At 43.7% G+C, this 24,516-nt stretch overlaps 2 protein-coding genes across 4 annotated transcripts in view; one reads left to right on the forward strand and one right to left on the reverse strand.

Annotated features, from left to right (window-relative positions):
- Positions 1 to 10,434: 10,434 nt before the first annotated feature.
- ptafr (platelet-activating factor receptor) lies at positions 10,435 to 14,530 on the reverse strand. 2 transcript variants are annotated; one of them, XM_027032976.3, is made up of 4 exons: positions 14,328 to 14,528; positions 13,909 to 14,074; positions 13,281 to 13,664; positions 10,435 to 12,823 (listed from the first exon to the last, which is right to left on the reverse strand). In XM_027032976.3, exon 4 carries the CDS (start codon positions 12,795 to 12,797, stop codon positions 11,727 to 11,729), a length of 1,071 nt encoding a protein of 356 aa, XP_026888777.2. In that variant the 5' UTR covers positions 12,798 to 12,823; positions 13,281 to 13,664; positions 13,909 to 14,074; positions 14,328 to 14,528; the 3' UTR covers positions 10,435 to 11,726. The 2 variants fall into 2 exon arrangements, with proteins under 2 accessions (XP_026888777.2, XP_026888778.2); XM_027032977.3 differs by lacking the exon at positions 13,281 to 13,664 and having other exon boundaries at positions 13,909 to 14,530.
- A 9,531-nt stretch (positions 14,531 to 24,061) lies between these two features.
- The window catches only part of luzp1 (leucine zipper protein 1), a 36,075-nt gene continuing 35,620 nt past the window's right edge, over positions 24,062 to 24,516 (forward strand). For both annotated transcript variants that reach the window (XM_035532969.2, XM_035532968.2), the window contains exon 1: positions 24,062 to 24,349. The gene's annotated coding sequence lies outside the window, so the exon portion shown is untranslated. The remainder of the gene's footprint in view (positions 24,350 to 24,516) is intronic.

A 24,516-nucleotide genomic window follows, 5' to 3' on the forward strand; every position in this document is an offset into this window, starting at 1 on the left:
GCGCTGTGTCTCACAGCTCCCCAGCAGACAGTGTGGGCTACAGCACCCCGAGAAAGCGAACACATGTAGTAGCATGGAGGACACTCGTTAACAGAGCTCTCAGAAATAGCTCTCCTCAAAATGGCTACTTAGAGAGGCATTTCATATGTGGCACTGTAGCAGGAAGGCTTACCCAGACTCACACCTGTCTGTAGGCAGACTCGTCCACTGCTCTACTGGATGCTGTAATCACTCTACATTAGTGAACACTCACTCATGTACCTACTGGCAAATGATAGATTATTGTGCAGATATATGCATATTTACTCAGATGTCCACATAAGTATAGTTGACGTTTTAACAGATATTGTGGGATGGCTTTGTGTATGCCAGGAATGTTCTGTTCTAAATAACGCAAAGTCTACTTTAAGCCTGGTAATTTTCACAATGTTAATTATAATGAGAGAATGAGAAATTAAGTCTGATATGTATATATATATATATATATATATATATATATATATATATATATATATATACATACATAGTTGTTCTGCCACATCAAGTTCAGGTGTCAGGTAAAAAAAAAGTCGGAAATGTCTCATTTTATCATGTATCTGTTATTTTGTTGCTCGCACTCCCTGCCAGTTGTACTTTTATTTTGGATTTGGGTCCAAGTCTGTTTATCTGTGTGTCGCTTTTGCCCTGCAGATGGCGCTACTGGGTTTAGTCTGGGTCAGTCTCAGATGTGCAGTCTTGTGTGAGTGTAAACGCACCCTGAGGCCCATTCAGCCTACATACTCTATAAAGATACCGGTGTGTTATATTTACTAGCAGGGAGTAGTAAAGCGTAATGATTTATCCGATAATCTCACAGGGAATACACATTTCCAAACGGTTCCGTAACTGTCTCCAAAATATATTGAAAAGCATCTGCTGTTGTGTCACTGTATATAAATAGTTAACATTATAGTTCAGTCATACAATTAATAGAAACGTAATTAAAACGGAAGCATGCTGAAGCATCTAGCCGTCACGTGAACACAACGTCATTATTTTAGTCAGAGGACTGGAAAAAGGCTGCAGGTGAGGTGGATTCGTGGAGTGTGAGCCCCACCTGGTGGCCAGTATGAGCAACGGCAAAAGGTGGGAAAATTCACCAAAAGCAATATAAAGTCAAAGGAGGTTAGTCTAATGTTTAGTGGCCTGTTTTCCTATTGAACAGCTGTGATTTTAGGTTACCTAATGAATTTAGCTACAGTATGTGTGTATTGCTTTCTCTGTAAGTAAGAGCAATATTTTATGATAGTCATTTTGACTCTTAAACGTTAGCGTCGTTGTCTACTACTATTCTAAAGACCGCTGTCATAAATAATGGGATCATTATAAATACTGATACAAGTGTAACATTAATAAGAATGATGTTCAGTGCATCATCAGTCCTACCTACATGTTTAAATCATTAAGACACTTGTGGGTGTCACAGACAAGACTTACACCCGTTCTGGAGTGTTTACAAACAGTGAGCTAGCAACATGCACATGAAAATGGCCAGACACTGTGGTTCATCCACTCTCTCACCTTGGGTTGAATAACAGAGAAGCCATCTCAGATATGTCACGTGTCTCAGTCTGAACCACACTACAGGTGTCCCCCACGTCTCAGTCTGAACACTACAGACGTGTCCCACCTCTCAGTCTGAACCACACTACAGGTGTCTCACATGTCTCAGTCTGGGTAGTATTAACAAGAACTCTTTTATGAAACTCAAGTGATTCTTTTTAATTCTATACTTTTAAATTACTTCCTAAATTTCTATGAAGATCTGCTTTTTAAAGGTTTCATACTGAAGAGTAAGTTCTAGAAGGACACTGTGAAACATGGTGGCTCTGGGATTGCAGTACAGCCATCTGACCTGTTGGTGGCAGTGTCACCCACTGGCGTGCCCTCAGCCAGCAACAAACCAAACAAGTCTTGGCAAGGCTGCATGAAGCAGCACATTATAATAGAACCATTTAAGACCATAACTGTGCTGCGATGTGAAGTAGAGAAAGCACACCACACCCTGTATAGTCCAATCTGTGGCTGGAGGATGTGGGAGGTTTCTGGAACAAGTGAATCAGGCGGCTGTCTGGAGAGGAGACAAACTGCGACTGTGCAGTACTTGGGATTGTTTAGTTGGGATTGTAAAAATAGCAAAAATGTGTTGGCAAAGATCCAGAACAGCATCTGTATCCAGCCAGAAAAACAAACAGCGGAGGATGTTGACATCCATGATATCATACACCAAATACCTTCCCATGTCTGGCGTAAAACTGGCTTATTGTTTTATTATGGGTCACGTTCAACAGATGCATCACTTTGCCTGATGAGGAAGGCAGTCTCGTGGTGATGTTCTGGACATCTCTGGCTCAAACGGCCATTTGGAGTCACCACACCGGTCTCTATACGGAGTGACTTTAGCCATGCTGACCTTGTCTGCTGTTTACTGCAGGACAGGCAACCTGTGGCATTTACCTTGATGGTGCTTACTGACTGAGCCGAACTATGCCCAGATGGAAGAGCGTGTCTGAGCGTTCTGCTTACCTGCCAACCTTTCCACTGTATACCCGTGTGGGAGAGCAGATATCACCTCAGAAACTGGTCACAAGCCACTCACTGCTTTCTTCAAAAAGCCACTCCTCAGAGCCCACACAAACATCTTTGAAGTATGCTGGTCACATTCCATTTACCCTTACGTTTACGCCATTTGCCAGACGCTCTTTTCCAGAGCGACTTACAAAAGTGCTTTGTAATTTCCTCATTGAATTTATCCTAGCCCAGTTACAGTAGGTTAGAGTCCAATATACCAGTGAACTAGAATACTGTAGAATACAGGGATCACTGCTGATACCTAGAAGTGCAAAATATATATAAACTCTATAACAGACAACAATCAGTGCAATAAACAATAAGTACTAGAGTTTCAGTTAGTCTACATAGGAGCAGGGTCAGGGGTCATTTAAATATTCCACAAATAGATTAGTGTTATGACCCTGTCTAGGCTGTAACAAGGAAAAATAAGTACAAACGGCTAATGTAATGGAAGTTGTGAAAAAGTGAACAGCAACAAAACAAACAGAAGCACAAATGGAAGGTCTTCTTCTGTGTATTTTACACATGACTCAAACAAACAATCATTGGTGCAAATGATTACATAATCAATATATGTATACACAGCTCCCGAAGCAGGAGAAGCCAAAAACAAAGTCCAAAAATAGGGACAAAACAACATACAAATTTTCAATCACAGCCAAGCAAAACTCCAAATAAACAGGCAGTCTCCCTTCTCTACACCCCCCTCAAGGGGCCATTAAATAGCAGACGCAGTTGGCTGGAAAATCCGGCAAGGAATGGGGCGGAGTCTCAAACAGGAAGGAAATCCTGGCAGTGCACCTAGAACACATACATACACACACACACACATCCATCTTTCCGTAACATTGGGACTTCAGTCTGCGTTTGAAGAGTGCAAGGGACTCTGCTGTTCAGACAGCCAGCAGAAATTCGTTCCACCCTCTGGGAGCCAGGACAGAGAATAGTCTCCATGCGTGTCTTCCATGAGGCTTGAAGCAGGTGTTTCAAGCCGAGCCGTACTTGAGGTTTGAAGTACCCAAGGTACAGATCAGTCTTTGACCGTTGACCTCATGTATGTAGGGGCTGGTCCATTTTTGGCTTTGTAGGCGAGCATCAAGGTTTTAAATCTGATGCATACAGCTACTGGAAGCCAATGAAGGGAGCTCCAGAACTACAGTGTGAATGTGGTCTACAAACCAGGGTTGGACATGTATCTCAGCAACACGCAGGGCCATGGGTCTCTACAGCATCCTGCACACAACACTTTATCTGCAGTTTGCAGTGGGAGGAGTGTGACTTTTTTTTCTACATCTTTCAAACTGGCTTCCTAAATTTCACGAGCTAGTGCCTTGAACACATGGAAAGAGATCTGGAAACATCTCCAGACTCTCAAAGCAGTGTTCTGAAAGGGTTGGCCAGATCTGGAGCAGGCCATGCGATTATAGGGGAGTAACAGACGTTCAGGGAATGAGTTGCTCTTCAAAAACTAGCTAGTCTTTGTCCCTAGCACCAGGTGCTCTGACAAGTTGAGTCATTACAGTCATGTGGGAGGTGCAGACTTTTACAGGCCGGCCCGTGACACTTTTTTGGGGGCCAAACTTGCAGGCAGAAATGAAAGACTTTGTTGTTAAGTAATCAGTGAGTAACAAATATGCACATGACCAGCAAAAGGAAACTATGCTGTCATATCCATTGCCAATACGACCACGGCAGATCTCCAGCACGGATTTGTTCAGTTACGCAGGTAAAGACTTTCTACTAATGGTGGCCAAGACTATCAGCCAAAATCATAGATGCAAGCATCAGTTTTCCAGATACAGGCAGCCAGAGCGTGTTTTCAGAGACTCAGGGCCACAGTTTGCCTGTAGCAGTTTCCAGAGATTCGGAGATTGGTCCCAGGATCTTACCTCATTGCTGCTGAAGGAACCACATACCATGTTAGATATGAATGATGCAGGATCCACCCTCCCAACGTGCCAGCGCCTCTATGGCAGACAGTGCTTTCGTACACCCTGTACACTGCTGCTGAAAGCATTGAACCAGAAGGGCTCCCAGCTTTCGTATTCCGTATTTTTCCTGTCTTGTATATTTTAGTTCCATGCTATAGTTTCGTTTTCTCCGCCCCTTGTTTGATTTTCCACACCTGTCCCTCGTTTAGTTCATGTATTTAAACCCTGCTTTGTGGCCTTGGTCTTGGCTCTTCATTGTTTGAGGATGACTGTTCAGTAGGTTAGGATCATTGGTTGGGTTGTAATCTGTGTTTCTTATCCCTGAGTTTTCCCTAGTCTTTGTTAGAGCCTGATTCCCCAGTTTGCCTTCGTGTGTTTTTTATAATGTGTCCATGTACTCTCCGTGTTGGCTCTATGACCCTGGACTGCTACAATGACACTGATTTTGGATTTGCCCCTAATAAATCTCTCTCTTCTCCAACATGTGTCCGCCTACTCACCGTTACAGGTATGGTGGAGGCCTTATCATCTCACCCTCACCAACCAGACACGTCAGCAGAGCTGAACTAGGCACGCATATCTTGGAGTAGGCCATAAAGGCTGGAGCTGTAGGTGTAAAGTGCATCTGACACTATTTGTTCTTAATTGGATTATTAAAAGTAATACTTCAAACATGTCAAATTTCTTTATGGCTATTTGTTCATTTTGCTTGTTGTATGAGGTGGCCTCCTGGTGGCACCACTTGCTCTTTAATTCTGCCTCACACTATTCAAAGAAACACGTGTGATGAGCATTAGCAAAAAGATGATGGCATTAATGCTGGAATGCAGGAACACCTGTTGTGAAACCAGAGTAAAACTCCGTCTATCACTTGTTGCCTTTAGCTGGTTGACATTAATAAGCAAATTAGCTGGTTAGAGGGGAAAATCTTTCCTATGTCAGTCAGCATGGCTCATATGTAGAATGTGCTAGATATGTTACAAGGTTAAATCTACTCAATAAAATATTGTCCTGTGGGTCAATTATTCCAGTTGCCAATACAAACAAACTAAAGTTGATTCAACTCAAAGATCCCATTTGAATGTGAAATGTAATCAAAAGTGTAAAACTAATTTAAAATAGTTTTGTAATGTGCATTCTATTTGGATTTATGCACAAACTTTGTTTATTTGGGATAAAACAACGTGGAGGGACTCAGTATATCAGAGGCACATGGACAGGTGGATTAAAACCACACGACCGTCTGTGACATGACTGAGTGTAGAATTCTAAAAATACATCCCTCTGTGTGACTCTGCTGCCGCTGTGTAATGGGCTGAAGGAGGTCGACTTTTCTCAGTTGCAATTGTTCTTTTAAACAAGACTGCCACCCACCTCATGAAACTAGCATCAAGACACGCCTATGTTGCTTGGGGGTTTTATGGGTTTTTAAAGTTTATGTATAATGGGTATGGTGCCTGTTTACCATTAACTGCCGTGTGGGGAGAATTAAAGTTGAGTTGAATTGAATAGTGCATGTAGGTATTTAACAATTCCACACAATCAGAAATCCTATGTTACGAACCCCAGAAACAACCATCAGTCCTGCACAGCCATGCCCACTCGCACAAACCCTCGATCTGACTCACTGGAATTCTAGCACACACCTGATTCCCATTTTCCTCATTCCCTTCCTCGTGCACACGTTGTAAAGTATTGTTCCCATGTGGCGTTCCAAGCGTTTCCTCATCCTGTCTGAATTCCTGGTTACTGACTCTTGCTTACCTTCTAGACTTCGTCTCCTGCCAGACACCACCTGAACGCTACCCTCTGCATCGACCTCGGACCGACCTGACTACGCTTAAACGTATTACTAAACATATCTGTTTGATTACAAAAATAAACCTTTGCAAATGGATCTACTTCAACATGTGTGCAATCGTTACATCCTGTAAAAAGATTATTCGGCTATTCCATTGCTGGACCTTCTAGACCTGTGCCATGCTAAAGTGTCCATATTAGACACTCTACCTATATGCACTTTAGTTACTGGAAATGTGGTTCAGTTTGGGAATGTAGCTTGTTTACACCCTGTGTAAACATGTTTCGTATCCAGAATGTAACTGGTTTACTTTGGCCAGATTCTATTTACATTTTCACTAAAACGCATCTCCAGTGTGACTTTCTGGCGTAAAAACATATTTATTCCCATTTTACTTCCTGAAACCTACTGAAAACACGGTTCCTCACGCGCAATTCTAAATGTTTCATAAACTGCAAATATTGGCAGAAACCATCTGCATCAGGCAATAAAGTAAATGAAGCCAGATCCAATCTGGATAAGCAACACGTGTTAATGCAAGTTGTGAACAGGCTACATGTGGTTTGAATGATCCAATCGCACAGTGTCTTGGATGAGTTTTCATGTGGTCGGTGATCAGTCAAAGAAACCACACGTTAACGTGAGGTGGGAAACGTTAAAGCCGTGAGCTAATGGGACATTCTGTTTGGGGGCAAGTGTCACAAGCCTTTATCTGCAGACAGGTAAGGACGGAACACCTCAGACACGCCTCACGGCCATCCTGCACGTGGTAAGGGGTACGATGAAAGAAGTTCTGGTGCTTCTGGCCAGGTGTGGCAAACGCACACGAGCCCTCCGCCCCCCAAGCCCTCACCTGTGCATGCAGTGATATCTGCTCACGACCAGATTTGCCAGGTGGGAATTCATGCTGCTTTTCAGCACGGATTATGTCCAAATGTTTGATATTGCGTAATGTAACTGCTGTGAAATTTTTGTCATATTTCTAGCGTGAATGAGAAAGGCAGAGGGGTCATGTGTCTGTCGCAACACCAGGGAGTTGTCACACCATGAATTATTTTCATTATGATGTCCGTTTTCTTTCTAGTTATAATTATAAAACATGTTTTTCTTGAGTTTGGGGAAATGTTTCCTTGACTGAACTTTTTGTTGTGCTACTGAGTTCCCTTGATGACAGTTTCTTGTTTTTGTTTTGTGTACTTGTCAAATAAATAAAGCTCAACCAAACCTTCTTCCTACATTTTTTCTGTCCTTCCTGATGCTGAGAAACTACCACAAGACCAAAAAAAGTATTATAAGATTGAAGAGTTGAATGTGGACTGTTGGAAGCCCCACTGAGGGGCCTATGATCTCCTGTCTCCTGTCACATCACTGTCTAATCAAACGTTGGCTGAGAATTTTGATATGTCAAATATACCAAGTATCATGTCATAACTTTGTGGAGACACACACCTCTCATTTAGAAGCTTAAAGGAGACTGCAGTCAATGATAATTGCAAAGACAAAACTTTTGCTATTTAAGAAAAAAAATCTGAGAATGCTTAACACATGTTTAAAGCTTGCCAGAAATTCTTACATTTCCTGTTTGACAATCAGACCCAAATTTGTTTGGAGACTCATCAGTCATGCAGGAACGCAAAAAGTCCAACGTTAATTTTTTCAGCAGTCAGTCTAAAAACATGTACTAAAGCCACATCCCTCTTGAAGTCTTCTAGCTGCCCTTTTGAGCCTTCATCCACTAGTGTTTCCTACAGGACATCTACAGCTAATGGTCAGGTGATATCTTGAACATCGTCAATCTATCGTACTATCATGCAATCATCTCAAAACATCTATTGTCAGACCTCTACTGCCTCTATATTAGGGCCTGTCCTTTTTTTCATTCTACATGCCACCCATTGGCAACATTTGGAAGTATTAAATTACTTTTCTTTGGTATGCCAACCACACACGAATATCACACACATACTTCCCTCTAAACCCTAACAACATATGCTTGTTGGAATGTCTTAACAAATGTCTAGATTACATTACAATCTAAATGGCTATCAATTTTTTTTAAAGTAAATGAACAGAAATAATAATTATAGGCTTGCATAATCACACCAGTGGTATTTTAAACTAACTTGGTACTCTCTCAATTTGTAAAGGTCTGTGTTAAAGACCTTGTTGTCAATAGGCAGGTAGACACACACACAGAGGCAAACATCAACAGGACAGGAGGAGGGAGCTATGACACTTATGTACGACAAAGAAGAACAGGATTTTGACATCTGTTTAGTAACTATAGACCAATCTTAAAGATCCAGTTTCTTCAAAAGAATATGAAGGTAGCTTCTTGTTAGTTGACTGGTTATCTCAGTTCAGTATATTTTTATTTTTATTTTATTTTCTTGGGATATGCAGTTGTTTTTTCAGGCTTAGATGTTTGATTTCAGGCTTGTATCTTTGTCTTAATCTAAGAACACAGCTAGAAGAACATGAGGGTGGGGTGAGGGTGGGGTGTGACCCCTGGGCATTAATACTGGCATAAGGACCTTCCCTTTATATCTTGACTTAGAGGAGATAATCAATATAAAGTCATTCCATCTTAATCTGAACTGTGTCTTCTGACCTTTGTATTGTACTGTGTTGTAAACAACTTGCATTCTGTATCCCATCCTTAAACTGCCCCAGAACAAGCACTCTTCATCCTTAAACTGCCCCAGAACAAGCACTCTTCATCCTTAAACTGCCCCAGAACAAGCACACTTCATCCTTAAACTGCCCCAGAACAAGCACACTTCATCCTTAAACTGCCCCAGAACAAGCACTCTTCATCCTTAAACTGCCCCAGAACAAGCACACTTCATCCTTAAACTGCCCCAGAACAAGCACTCTTCATCCTTAAACTACCCCAGAACAAGCACACTTCATCCTTAAACTATTCCAGATGGAGCCAGAGTTTCAGGTTTTGTAGGCTGTGTGCTTAACTGCGTTTGTTTGACTGTATCCTGGATGTAAGTTCTAGTGCTTCTGAACAACCCAACAGTCTGAATCCAGTCTGCTCTCATCTCTTCAGCTGATGCAAAATGAAGAAATGTCAACGGATCAAATCATGTTAAAGAAATCTTCCACAGAATCAGAACAGCACAGCTGACGTTTCCAATTGAGAGTACACTGGGCGTGATTGGCTGCCACTTCTCGCTGGTCCGTGATTGGACGTAAGAGCTGTGCGTGTGTTAATTGTGAAGTGATCATGGGTTCAGTCCTAAATGACTGGTGGCCTGTCTGTCTTGGCTGTCACAGATCTCAGTGCTGTTCATCTCAGCAGATCACTCCCAGCTGTATCTGGGAGTCACATGTCCTTAGCACACGATGACCAATGTCTCCTGGGTTTTGGCTCATCGCTTTGAACATTTCAAACAGTGGAGGTCACATAACCTCCTACAAATGTACCATGATAAGTCATGTAAATGAGGTTATGGGAAAACTCATCCAAATAAAACTACATGACGAATGTACGAGTTGTTTTCAATAATAACTTCACTTTCAAGAATCATATGAGTGAGGTCTGTAAAACTGAACAGTCCCTCTATTGCTAACAATGAGAAACTCCTCTTTTTAAAAATCTAGCCTAGATTATTGCAACAGTTTCTTATCTGGCACACCCAGTAGTTCCATTAATAATCTGCAATAATTTCAAAACATTGCTGCTAAGTGTTATTTGTACTATCACATTTAAAACCTCTCCACCAGCTACCCACATCTTTCAGAGTTATATTCAATGTGCTTTTATTGTTCTTTAACTGGCTCCATGTTGTTGTCTCTTCAACTTTAGCCACATGCTTCTCCTCAGCCTCTCGTGTCGAAAGGTCGTCTGCTTTTAATTTGTACTAATTTTTATTGTGGCATTTTATTTTCTTTCTCATTCCATTTTATTTGTGCTTATTTTAGATTTTCTTTTATCATTTTGTAAACCTTTTAAAGGTGCTTTACAAATAAATTTTACTGTTTTATTGTTGTTGTTTTGTTTTACAGTAAACTACATCAAAATATCACTAATGAATTGACAACAACCAAAAATTCTAATAAGTAAAAGTAATTCAAGCATAATTTTTAAAATGTAATATAATTTTGCTTTGGATTTTCACAAACTATTCACATTAAAAATCAATCGTTTATGTTAAAAAACATAAGTAATACATACAGTAATACCACACCGTAATACCAGACAGTAATACCACACAGTATGCAGTTACATACCATATATTACCATTTATAGCAAAATTACACACTTCATGTAGAACTATGGGGAACAATATATGTTATTTCATCATAACACTAGAGATTAACACTGTGTTTACTGCTCATGGGAACTACAGGACATAAATCAGGACAGAAGCTTACAGGGGCAGGCGTGAGCATGAGTCATGTGTGGGTTGTGCTTCCTGTCACACATTGATCCATACAGCAAGACCTGCTCACCTGGTGAGCTCTGAAAAGTTCTTGAAATCAACATGTTTTGGCACATGGACCTTTACTGGAGCCTGGGGGCTTTAAGCAGTGCAGGGTGTCCTGACCTTTTGCCCCTGCCGGTGTTCAGACCCGCTTGGGGTTCACCTGGAAGGTCAGCCAAAACCGGATACGTGGGAGCAGGAAGGAATCTGAGGAAAGCAAGTCTGCACTGGTAGAGCGGGTAGCACTAACAGAGCTTTACGCTGGTAATACTGAGGTCATGCCTTCTGTTACCAGGAGCACATACACTCTCATAGCAATAAATATTGAAGTAACTCTGGATGAGAGCGTGTGACATGTGTCATACAGGTGAATCACATGTCCTCTCTGTGACAGATCAACACTCCTGCATCAGTCGTTCAACTCACTTTGTCCAAATTTCAGAAGTTTTGCGAAACACAAAACATGGTAAAACAAACCAAAAAAAGTGTCGTGTTGTGAAACCGAGCAAAAATTGGGGAAGTTAAAATGTTTATCATGAATTAGGAGGATGGGAGGTTTTGCATTGACTTCAAAAAAAAAACCCCAAGATTTTGTAATTCAGGAAACTTTTTTTTTTTTTTGTTGTTTTTTTTGTTTTTTTTATCAGCTACGTGAACACCTCCTAGTAGAGTGTTCCTTCGTGCTCTCTGGATGCAGAATATCCTGAAGCAGGGAGGATTGCCTCAGCACTGTGCTGTCATACAACTGGGTAATTCTTTCTTTACCTGTCTCACTCTCTCTCTATCAGTTCACACATATGAAATGTCACAGTTACTGACTGGCTCCAGAAGGAATCCCAGCTCCAAATTCCTCCATGCTGTCTCCCTTCACGTCTTAAACGTGTCTGCCACAAGCCACACCAGCTCCTCGTTCGCAAGGGTTCTCATGTCTCGCCTGTTCCCATGCTACTCCTTTGGCTCCTCAAACACACTGATCATCTCGTTCTGGTTCCTGGTCTTCATTGACATGTTCGTGGTGGTGGTGTAGTTGGAACAGTTCTTGCTCTGCCTCACCCTGTTCAGGTGACTCTGGATGTACTTGCGGAACTTCCTGGTGGCAAAGCAGTAGACGATGGGGTCCAGGATGCAGTTCAGGCCCATGAGGAGCAGTGTCACCTGGTGAGCATCGTTCAGAACCTGCCGTGTGTTGTCGTCCCATTCCACCAGTTCCAGCACGGCTATCACCCAGGGCACCTGCACCAGGTGATGCGGCAAGAAGCACACGATGAACACGCCCACCACGGCGCAGAGCATGCGCAGGGCACGTCGCTTGGTGCCGTGGGGGCGACGGCCCGTGCTGGCGCGCGGCTGGCTGATGGGCTGAGACAGCAGGGCGCGGGCAATCAGCACGTTGCACGCCACCACCAGGAGGAAGACCAAGATGAATAGGCCGACGATGAGGAAGTGGGTCACTGCCACGATCATCTTCTCGTTGTACTTCGTCGTGTGGTAGCCCTCCATGCATCGCTCGATCTCCTTCTCCTTGTCCATCTGGAGGCCCACGCTAGTGAGCTGATAGGCTGCCGCCGCCAGAGTGACGGCCCAGACGGCGAACGAGATGCACGCCCCGCGCTTCCAGCAGTCTGAGGAGGCAGCGACCAGCGGGCGGGTCACGGCCCAGTAGCGGTTGATACTGATGACGGCGAGGAAGAGCACAGAGCAGTAGGTGTTGATGAAGAAAAAGGAGCCAGAGAGGCGGCAGAGCGCATCAGAGTGGACCCAGTTGCCCCTCCGCATGTAGTAGTCGATCCAGAAGGGCAGCACGCAGACGAACAGCAGGTCGGCCACCGTCAGGTTGGTCATGTAGATTCGTATCTCGTTCATGGCCTTGGCCTCACGAATGTGCCACAAAACGTAGAGGACGTAGGCATTAGCCAGCAGGCCCAGCACAAACACCACGCTGTAAAAGGCTGGGAACAGTTTGTAGCGGAACTCCGAATCCAGGAACGTGATATTCTTGGAACTGTTAAAATCCATAGTGACTGAAGACACTGTAAAAACAGCTAAGACAGAGACACATATTACTCAGACTATGATCCTTTGTGTACCAACTTACAGTTCTGAATGAACAGAACTTGAGGGTTAAGGGTCTTGCTCAGGGGCCCAACAGTGGAAACCTGGCAGTGGTGGGACTTGAACCAGCAACCTACTGATGACTAGTCCTAGTGAGACCCCACTGCCTCAGGAATGCCCCTTCAGGAGTTCTCCCTTCACCTCTCTGTAATTCACCTCTTTCATCTACTTTACTCCCCTTTCACTAGGAACTAAAAAGCAAATGTAAACATAACAGTTTTTTTGCGTAGTAGGTAGTCCAGTTCTAGTGATGTGATTCATTTAAGATCACTACCACCACAATTATCACTATTGCATGATTAATAATAATATATTAATATAATATTAATATACAACTACCACCTCCACTAACAATGATAATAATGATGATAATTACTTAAAACTCACCTGGCGTTACTGAAAGACTCAGTTATCTTCCTTAGTCACTGCACAGGTTGTCACTGTATACTGATACTGTGAGCTGTGGAGATTTTGATATGCAACGCTATCCTCTGCTCTGTCTGAATCCCCACAAATGCGCAAGCCTGTAACCTCCGGTACTTAAATGCACGCGCCTACGTTCCGCCGGCGAGCGTCTGTGCACGTCACTGGAGGTTCGATAGGGTAAGGAACTCACGCACGTGCCACTGGGATCCTAATTTCCAATGACTCAAGACGGATGAGGATAATCGTGACGCATCATCCCTTTGTGTGTTATTTTATTTCTTGTCTTCTTTTATTTGTTCCATATTATTTTAGTCATACAATTACCTGGAGTTTTTAAGCCAAAGCCTATTTCAAATCATAAATAAATTAAATAAAACAGACGAACTTATTAAAAGATTTATATAAAATGCTATACATGCTATAAAAATGCTATGGTCTGTAGGTCCATAACATTTCATGTACTGTATATTTTTTACATAGATTTTATATATCATATTATGCTATATTAAAATACACAAAGAACAATTTATCACTTAATATCACTTAATATTTAAACATTACGGTGCAGTCAACAAATTTTAAAACAAACCTTTTAGTCTGCCGGCCACTTGTATTGCGTGCAACCTCGGTGAACCAGACAGACTAGTTGTTTGGGGGGGGGGGGTTGTCTCCTCTTTCCTAATAGTTTTGCACTCTCTCAGTTCGCGTCAAGTCACACACAGTTAATTCTTCTCCTTTTAAAGGAAGCACACATCCTGGAATTTTGAAATAGGGGAAATTGGTTCCTAAAAGAAAATGCTTGTCCGTGGGGTTAAATCAAGTTGGGGGGGTTGGATAACCGGAATCGTCTATCCGTTTTAATCAAAATGAAAGTGGTGGCTGCGCGTCTGGTTACGGTAGCCTGCGGAAATATTCCGCTGTTGCGAACAGTGATAGTGTTTGGAGACAAGTGGAAACTGAGTAAGTAAAGCAGCAGTATCTCAGTGCACACGTTGCACAAAGACTGACCTCGCAATCCTGCTAGCAACGCCACTTCCTGTCTTCAAACTGCTAAAGACTAAGGGACGAGTTTTCACGGAGCAACCTTTGACTTCTCAGCGATGGTCTTTGCTCGTCCCACTGCCACTTTATCGATTTCTAAAGTAAACACAGCCCTGAAGCCCCTCTGTTTGGGTTCTTCTTTGTTGGGGGATCTTGCCTAATGTTCGTTCATGTGATCTTTGTGGGCGTTGAAACTGGACACTTAGGGCGCTGACGTGCTTACACCCAGCATTTTCTGAATATGTCCAAGTGATGCAATTCAAGTGAGTTTCCCCTTTGAAACTACAACTCTGGTTGGAAATACAAGGTCACTTTAAAGTTTTCTAGCGCACCTCGATACATTAATGAACTGAAATGCCATTGTTTGAACAGAAGATTTGTCCATATGATCATGGTTATTGTATAATATCCTAGCTCAGATATTCAGATGTTCATGAATATGTTGATCAGGTCAGTTAGATTCAGGGCTGAGCTAAACCTCTTTTGAAATGTTTGAGAACAAAGTTGTGAAAACAGTTTTTTTCCCCCATGATGTTCACATCCTGACAGCATGCAGGTCCCAAAGTTATCAGGTCAGATCACAGTCTGCCGAAAAGTGTGCAGCTTCCCTTTTAACAAACTCTGAATAAGCAGCCAGTTAAGGCACTTCTGACCGAGACAGAGAGCAGGACGTATGGCTGAAATGACAAGTGCACAGAGAGAACTTGTCAACAAGACTTAGTACCTGTTTACACTCGGACCAAACCAAAGTGAGACCGTGCACTGTAAGGAAAAATCCAGCCACAGAGCGAACCATATCATATCAGATTGTATCATCTTATTTCATCATCTCACATCGCAATAGTTTGTGTAATCTTCCCTGCTGTGAACCCAGAAACCTCACTCAAACTGCAGGAGGACACACCTCCTAATCCTTCATGAAGTCAGTGACCGGCCTCAGAAAGAACAGCCAAAGGCAGAGTTTAGTGAACACCAAGCTTGGTGAGCCTACGTGCACAGCTGCTGTCTTTGACCAAGCCTGCTAGCAACAATGGAGCACTGCTTAAGTTGGTACACAGGTTGCTCCATTACAAGGACCTGGTGTACTTTAAATATGTTTGCCATTCTAGATGATGGAACAGGGGGCACTTTGCCTCTACCAGAGACCACGAAAAGACTTGGACTAAAGGGAAATGCTGAGAGCCTTGCCTTGAGACCCATGTCATGAGACTCAAATGCTCCATGGGCCTTCAGTATCATTCCAGTTCTCCTTCTTCACACAGCCACAGAGATGCTATCAGGTATCGCAAGACTTCACAGCTTCTAAGTTAGTCCTAGTAGATCATTCCTATCCAGCGTCCAAATTACAAGACCAGGGAAGCTGGGTCCACCAGGCGGACCTACAGCTGTCCACGCCAGACTAGGATGGACACTTCAAGGGCCTACCAAGTTGGTGGCACAAGGGCCGTCCCATTATTTTCATACCTCAAAGGATTCAGCAGTGATTGCATATCTCAGATATCGTAGATGCCACAGAGCTGTTCCAGGGTGTAGAGAAGATATGGCGGATTTACACCATCCCGTTCCAAAACGAGCAAGACTGCACCCGTTCCAAGTGTGTGGACAGTGGAGGGTCTTGCCTTTTGGAAGGACGTGCAGCCCATATTGTGCCATTTATGCCCTGCAATACCTTGCAAGAGAGAATAGTGGAGCACAGATCCTATTTGGCCAGTTGCCTCCAGAGCCTGCCCTCAGCAGAGGAGGCCATTACTAGCGGAGTTGAGGCAGTTATGGACCGCCTCTCTAAGGAAGCCAGCACGAGCAGGAGTGAGCAGTGGCTGGCACATGAGAAGACTGAGTCTGGAGAAGGAGCTCTGGAACGTACAAACATCGGATGATAAGCCATGATCCACCGACCATGAGAGTTACATATAAGGTATCAGCAATCAGTACGACCCTCTAGGCTACGACCTTCCATTCCTTAGTCATGCCAAGATCCTGGTCCAACATCTGTGGGTCGAACATGGCGGGTGAGATGGCCCATGCCCCCCCATGGACCTTTTGTGCAGCCCAGTGTTGACCAGTCAGGAGTGACCAGAGAGCCCCAGGACTTCAGCAACACATCAGAGAGTGCATATGGAGTGGTGGTGTATCTTCACACTGTGGCGTTATCAGGTGCCACACCCCTTCCGTTTGTGACGACAGAGTGCTTCTTCAACGACTCCTACCTGAGGCTCGTGTGGTGTCCAGCATGAACACTAGGCCACATTACAGACAAGGGAACACCACCAGCATGGATGGACTTTGAGGACCTTATGAACACCCCAGACAGACTGTAGATCAAGTCAAGGAAGACGGGTTAAGACAGGTTATTATAACGTCTGTCCAACGTGAGCCTGAGGAATGGGTCCCATGCACTGGAGACAGCAGAAAGAGAGCAGGCAGAAGCACTCATTAATTACAGGTACTCAGACTACCACAGTGGGCTACCACAGTGGAGGAACATTAGAGAATTGGATGTCTATGGTGAAGAATTAGGGCTAATATTGAGCCACTCGCTGCCTTCTCCCACATCTGCTCTGCCTCCAATAAGCCAAATGAGGCAGAGGGAGAAGAGAACATTCATGCATTATTTATTAGATTAGCGCTACTCATACTTTTATTAAAGCAACAAACATTTCACAAACGGAACTATGAGCAGAAGTTGAAAAAAAAAAGATTTAGGATTGTTTTTAGAAGCTGTGAAAACGCCCTACATGTGTTTTCATGAGTTAGCGGTTTTCTAAAGAAAGGATCTCCTTACCTTACTTGTTGTGTGAAGGATTATACACATGCACTTCTAAACCAGGGAAGTGTCGTGCATAATGCTGGCCTCCACCATAAATAAGGGTGTGTTGCCTGAATTCTCGTGATATCTCTGCATCGATTTTCTTGGACGAGACTTTTTTAGTTTAAATGTACTGTTACCAGCCTATCTAAAATTTGTAGGGCTATAAACCTAAACACACAAAATACACACAATAAACACACAAATAAAACATACGTGACAGTGCTGTTTAAAATACAACCAATAAACAAGTTTTGAATATCCCTATCCTAATTGATAGGGTACTTCATGATCTGAAGCTAGGATGAGTGTTTGAGACCTCGATTGAGTGTTTGAGACCTAGTTTTGTTTAACTAGGTTTGTTTGTTTAATGTTTAACTTTACAGTAAAACTAGTGTTTTCTGAGAGTGGTTAGACCAAGCAACTTCATTCAGAAATAAAATAGTTTTAATATCTACATAGCAAAACACTATACAATATGAATAACAGACATTTCTTTTTCTTTCTTTCTTTCTTTCTTTCTTTCTTTCTTTTTCTCTTTCTCTTTCTCTTTCTCTCTCTCTCACACACACACACACACACACACACACACACACAATCCAAGCATTGTGGCACCAGAGACTGAATCCTGGATTATGGTAACGCTAATATCTGACAACACTGAGGTTCTGATGGTAAATGTAGTTCAAGTCATCAGAACATGACTATGTTATAGAAGACCATTTATTTCATTTATTATAGAAAATACCTTGAAATACCTTACTTCAGGTCTCATGGACGACAAGCATGGAGACTATTTTCTGTGGTGGATGGTGGAAGGAACGCCTGCTTGCTGTCTAGACAGCAGAGTCCCTTGCAGTCTTCAAACGCAGACTGAAGACCATCTATTTGCAGAATATTTAAAGGACAACTGACACTGCTCCCTTATTGGCTGACTAATTAAGATTGCGCCAGAGAGGTCTGCTGCCGTCACAACTGCTCCGTCCACACCTGGCACTTTGTTCGCTCTTTTCGGTATCTTCTTCGCTCTTTTTGCTCTTCCCGCTAGCCCTGATTTCTCCGCAGCCCTTCTCTACACACCACGGCATGTATCTCGTACAGCAGAGATGCTCTTATTTCTCTTAATCTACATGGCACTCCCCTCAAGCCGTCTCTAACCCCGGACCCAAGATGGCTGACGGAGATCCTGAGGGAGAACAAAGGACGCGATGTGAGGAAAAGGCCTCGAGGGAAGCGAGCCGGCATCAGGAACAGGCTGAGGGATCGGGCACACCAAGCTCCCTTTCCCAGCATCCTGCTAGCCAACGTCCAGTCTCTGGACAACAAGCTCGACGACCTCTGGGCCAGGATAAAGTTCCAGAGGGACATTCGGGACTGCAATCTGCTCTGCTTCACTGAGTCATGGCTGAACCCAGCGGTACCAAACCACGCCATCCAGCCGGCCGAGTTCTTCTCGGTTCACCGTATGGACAGGACGGCAGATTCGGGGAAGTGGAGAGGTGGTGGAGCGTGTGTGATGGTAAACAACAGCTGGTGCAACAATGCCAATGTTGTTACTCTCGCTCGCTCCTGCTCACCCAACCTGGAGCTGCTCGCCCTCAAGTTTCGTCCTTTCTGCCTTCCCCGGGAGTTCACTTTAGTCATCATCAACACCGTGTACATCCCACCTCAGGCCAACACTGCACTGTGTGAACTTCATGAGGCTCTCACACAGTTTCAGGCACAACACCAAGATGCTGCACTTATCGTGGTTGGGGATTTCAACAGCGCCAACCTCAAGTGTGCAGTGCCCAACCTTTACCAGCACGTAACCTTCCCCACCAGAGGAAGGGACACTCGACCACTGCTACACCCCCAACCATTTCACTGCGAGTTATACTGTGTATGACTATGTATGTGACAAATAAACCAAACTTGAACTTAATTTAGTACTTATTGTAGGGCATTATTTATGCTTTTTAACAAACTCTAGCACTTATTGTTTATAGCACTTATCATTGTTTAAGATAGACCTTATGTGTTTTGCACTTCTAGGTATCAGCATTCATCCCTGTATTCTACAGTATTCTAGTTCATTGGTATGTTTAATTCTAACCTACTCTACTGTACTTGGATATATTCTATGAGTAAATGACAGCACTTTTGTAAGTCGCTCTGGATAAGAGCATCTGCTAAATGCTGTAAATGTAAATGTAAATGTAATAAAATAAGACCTGAAAATGAGAAGCAGTGTAGCTTTTAAATCAACACAACTATGCGTGGGTATTAGGGATGAGTTTGTATGGAAGTTCAGTTCTGAGTGTTCTCTAGGTGGCAGTATTTACTAATGAGTTTGTATGGATGTTCAGTTCTGAGTGTTCTCTAGGTGGCGGTATTTACTAATGTGTTTGTATGGATGTTCAGTTCTGAGTGTTCTCTAGGTGGCAGTATTTACTAAGTTATTTATTAGCCTGTCATTCCAGTGTTCACACACTAAATCAGAGTCTGGTCAGGAAACAGCAGCATGGTCTGAGGCAAGACTACTGTACTCCACATAAACATGTTCCTCAGTGTTTCTCTGTGTGTTTGTGTGTGTGTGTTGTATTCGCTGTTTCCTGCCACTGGGGCCCTGTATCCGTGGTTGTCACTGGTTGGATACTGGACTGCAAACACTTTATTTTTTTGAAACTGTGAATTGGGCTTCCAATAAGACTTAGCCCAGGACTCTGTATGCGCTCCAGATTTTTTGATAAAGAGTTTTATAATCATTTCATGTGGTCCTGTATTTAATGAACACAGTGATAATAATGCATTAATGTTTTTTCGTTCTCTTTTTAAAATCTTTTTACTGGACATGTTAAATAAAAGTACTAGTGGGCCTGAAGCCTTTCTCTGTCTGCAGGAGTTGTGGATAGAATCATGAGGTGATTTCACCCAGGTGCATTCTGGGGAATGTTGGCAAGAATCCAACAGGCTTATGGCACAGCACAGAGATGAAGCTACATTCCTCACAGAGCTGAAACCTAGCCTGGAGAACACATCTCTTCTTCTCTCTCCCTCAAACACACACACTCACACACACACACACACACACACACACACAGTTTATCTCTGTGGGTCAGAGTTAAGTGTGAGTTGGAGTTGTGTAATGGGGGTCAGTCGGGGGTCTTAATCCAGTGACTCCTTAGACTCTAGAAACCTTCAGTCATCCCAGACACAGTAAAGGAAACGCTTCCCCCAAACAATTTACCACTAATAACCAGGCCTGCTGCTGGCGGTTCTACTGTCTCGGACAACATCTCCCATCATCCACCTGCCAGCAGCCCACCAATCACAGCTCTCTCTTTTGTTCTACATCACCTGATTATTGATTGTGATGACCTGTTCCCAGTCTTACTCAGTTTTGTAGCTTGTTCCTATGTCTTGCATGTGTGCACTGTGCATGTGTTTTGTTACCTGATTCTCGGTTTTGCTTCTGCCCTGGTTCGCTCACTTGCTTGGTGTCTCCTGGTATCTGGACTTGTTTTGTTATCTCATTTCTGCCTTTCTCTGCCCCGTATGTCTTTGTTATGTGAATGCAGGTTATTGACCCCCACGTAGTTGCCAACCCCAGCACTGCATTATCCCTCATAATAAACCAAACAGATTTATTCTTATCTGCAAGCATCTGGGTAATGTCTGTCATGTTATGTTCATTCAATACATTGATACTTTAGTATTTAGGGGCAAAGCACCCACAGAAAATCTGGAATACAGTTATATACAGTATATGAATCTTATTTAAAATAGTGGTATAATAATAAGGACACATAAGCAGCTAGTGCAAAATATTTTCCTAAATAAATATGGGCCCCCAAGTTGTTTTCCATGAATGTTACTAAGCAGTGTGTGCAAAGAACTATGGCTATTGTCAGTTTTATATATATTTTTAAAAAATCTGCTGCCTTCTTAAAGTAAATCTGTAGTACTTGGTTGTATTTATTTCCAGTAAACACCGAGGCCAGATACTTGGCCCTCTGGGATTTAGCTCCCTTGACTTCCAGATCTGAAACCGACTAGTAGTATGTAATAATCCTATTTTTGGAAGGAGATGAACAGTGTGATACTGTGAAGTACAGCATAAAAAAAAATCTGAAAACAAAATCGTGGAGTGTACTGAACAAAAACATGGCTAGCTGTGATTTTACATCACTATCAGCAGTGGTGTCATCGAGAGAGAACGTGCCTGTTAAAAAAATAAAACAAAACCCAAACATGTAGTCACTTGTGAAGTTTCAGCGGCGCTGATGAGGCAGACTGCCGCTAGCTATGGCCGAGAGTTTGTTCACTACAGTGTTAAGGAGCATGATTTCAGCATGGCTGAGCTATCTAACTGACTGATTCATCACCCAATGCTTCCAATGGAGGGAAGACTGTAGCGGATCAAAGAGCTCCGTTTGCTGACGGCACCGATTGGAAAGACGATGTCAGATGTGTACTACTCCCTGTAATAAGTGAGACGTCTAAAGGAAGAATCAATAAGGCTACATTAAAGGAATAATCCATCATTAAACCGCAAAAATGTAATGATTTTAAACTAACATATTATGCAAAAATTGTGCCCTGGAATTATATATATTTTAGTAAGTAATTATTTGGCCCCAAATGTAACACCAAAACCAGGCATTTGACAAAACACATTATAAAACTATTTTAAAGCACTATGGATAAAATATGTTTAGAGTACCGAAGTCGCTGAGAGAGAATCTCATTCTGAAAAGCAACGAATACATTTGCAGCATTTTGCAGGCGCTCTAATCCAGAGAGACTCACATGTTTCTTAGTATGACAGTGTGTATATACAAAGCTCTTAAGTTCTGCAGTTACCACAGATCTGCTACGTCTGCGTATGACGGATCTTTCTGAAAGAGAAAGAGAAATGAGTGAAAGAGGGAATTCTTTGTTCATCTGTCAGTAATGCTGAAGCAGTGTGTCCTGTGGTGACTCTAGTACCTGAGCATGACCCAGCAAGCCCTCTTCTGCTCGTGTGTGTGTGAGAGAGAGAGGGAGTGAGAGAGAGAGAGAGAGAGAGAGAGAGAGAGAGAGAGAGAGAGAGAGACTCTAGCTCTTCTGTCTTTAATTATTTCCCATAAGAACATCATTCCTCATCTGTAGCCGCCCACAGCTAACATTCCTCACATGTCTCAGGAATAATCAAGTTTGTGGTGGTTGAATTCTGAGCAGGAAACCGGAATCACATACTGATCTCTGCCTGAGCACAGAGAGCCACACAAACCTGCAGCCATACATCCTGTCCTTAGATTTGAGAAAACCCCACAAGTCCACTGGGAATTAGGAACTTGATGAATTAAAATGCTGCCTTTTTATTGCCTGTGGTTGAAATACAGCCTAAAAGCCTAAAAAAACAACATGTCGAGGATCAGTAGACAAAAACAAGCCTAACCCAGAGAAATTATCTTTTTTCGAAAAACAAGGCTGTCTGGCAACAGATAGCATCAGGTATCAGATGTAGATACTGGAACAGTTTGTTTAGATGTGTGTGGGAGTATGGGTGTGCTGTTGAGCTGACAGGCTTGTTCCTGAGAGCAGGTACGTTTGTGAGCGTCTCCGTGTGTTTACATGTAAGAGAGTGGGTCCTGGCTGCTACAGAAGCTTCCCAGACCTCCTCGGCAGTGCGGTAGGGGCTTGTTCTGTTAATCCCCCTCTGCTGCAGGGCCTGTTCGGGCCTGCAGTGATGTGGACTTGCTGCTGAATACATCCCTTTTTATCACATGAGGATCTATTCTAAGAATAGGCTGACTCAGAAAAAAAACACGATTACCTTTCACCTCACACCTCTGCATTAAAGAGCCAAACACAAAATACTTACAAGTTAATGGTTAATACTTACAACCGCTGTAATCGTACCAGTGTTCATCATTGCTTTAAACATAGTTATAGACTGTGTTATCAGGCAATGGTTCACAAACTCTCAACTTAAAAAACCCAAAACATATCAGATATGTGTTCTGTAGCTCGGCATCCCAGTGTTAGCCACTGGTCCAGCTATAGGTCGAGCTAAACACTGGAGACCTTCCTCCTTTCCTAACGGCAAAGAATTGTGGATTCCAGTCCTGAAAGGTGTCGCTGCGAAATTAAGAGGCTGAGAAGGACTGTACGCAGTAGCCCGCGGTCACGGCCATGGCAAAGTCACTACCAGCGGAGCGCTGCATCGAGAGGCGCCCCCTAGAGGCGCTGCAGCGCACCTGCACGGCAGCAGCGCACCGCGCGCACCCGCGGCCGCTGGCCGCTCAGGCGCGCACGACGGAGAGCAGGAGGAGAGGCACGCGCGGGAGAGCCCGCGCAGGGAGCTTTCCCTGTCCGGCACAGCCACGCGCTTCTGCGCTCGCGGTCCTGTCTTCGGCCGTGTGCGTTTTGTGACCGATACGAACGTGCTGCGCATGTAAGCGCACGCAGGCCCCACGTCAGAGCCTCTCCCTCGCGCTAATAGCGCTGCCGCAGTCAGCGTCGCACTGAGCATTTCTGCACGCGGAAAAGCTCACGTTAATGTCGCAATGACAATCCAGCATGTAGGTCACTTTAACATAGGACGTTCCCCAAACCTTTAACATTTTGATTCTTACGGAAGATTATGCTAATTTTATTCACTTTATGCTTTTGCCTTTTGGTAAAAATATACTTTGCAATGGATCCTCTTGTTTTAATAGGCTCACGCGTATTAATTGAAATAAAATATGTATAACAGGTCTCTCGAGAGTATGTGTAAAATACTACTAAATAAAGGCTGCACTGTTTATTCGGCACCGTGTTGCAGTTTACACTGAACATAAATTCTTCAGCGCCTTTACTCTGAGTTGGCCGTCAGTGTTTCCCGGTTTGCCCGCCCCCAGTGGCGAAGGCGGGCCCGTTTTGGCCGGGAAGGGCGTCCTCGCGTTAGGGGTGGGTCTTTCTGCGCGAGGCTAAGCCCACCTTTTCCATTGTTCGGACCTCGAAGGAATGCGATAGTTTGATCTCGCGGCGCAGGGAGCTCGAGAGAGGGAAGGAACGAGCCCGCCGATCTGTTCTGATCCCTGGCGGGGAACGTGGGACGAGACCGAGCCGTTCAGCGCGCTCGATCGGGCAGCTACAGCACCGGCGACAACTTTTCCCCCGAAACCGTTTCGGCAGTTTTACCGGGACTATCAACGTTCAGGCGCATGTTAAGGTGAGTGCAGAGTAATGGGTTTTGTGGAACTTTTTTTTTGAACACGCCGTTTCTGTCTCCTCGTTTTCGGAGAAATCCAAACTGCGGCAAGTTTCCCGTCCTGCACAGACCAAGCAGCCAGTCTGCGGTGTTTAGCAGCCCCGCTGTACCGACGGCGTCTGCGCGTG

Source organism: Electrophorus electricus, chromosome 10, assembly GCF_041902795.1.
Source record: "Electrophorus electricus isolate QZ-2024a chromosome 10, ASM4190279v1, whole genome shotgun sequence".
In the NCBI taxonomy this organism is placed as follows: Eukaryota; Metazoa; Chordata; class Actinopteri; order Gymnotiformes; family Gymnotidae; genus Electrophorus; species Electrophorus electricus.

Excerpts from the sequence above, each read along its gene's own strand:
- ptafr (XM_027032977.3), bottom strand. The coding sequence starts at position 12,797 with ATGGATTTTAACAGTTCCAAGAATATCACGTTCCTGGATTCGGAGTTC.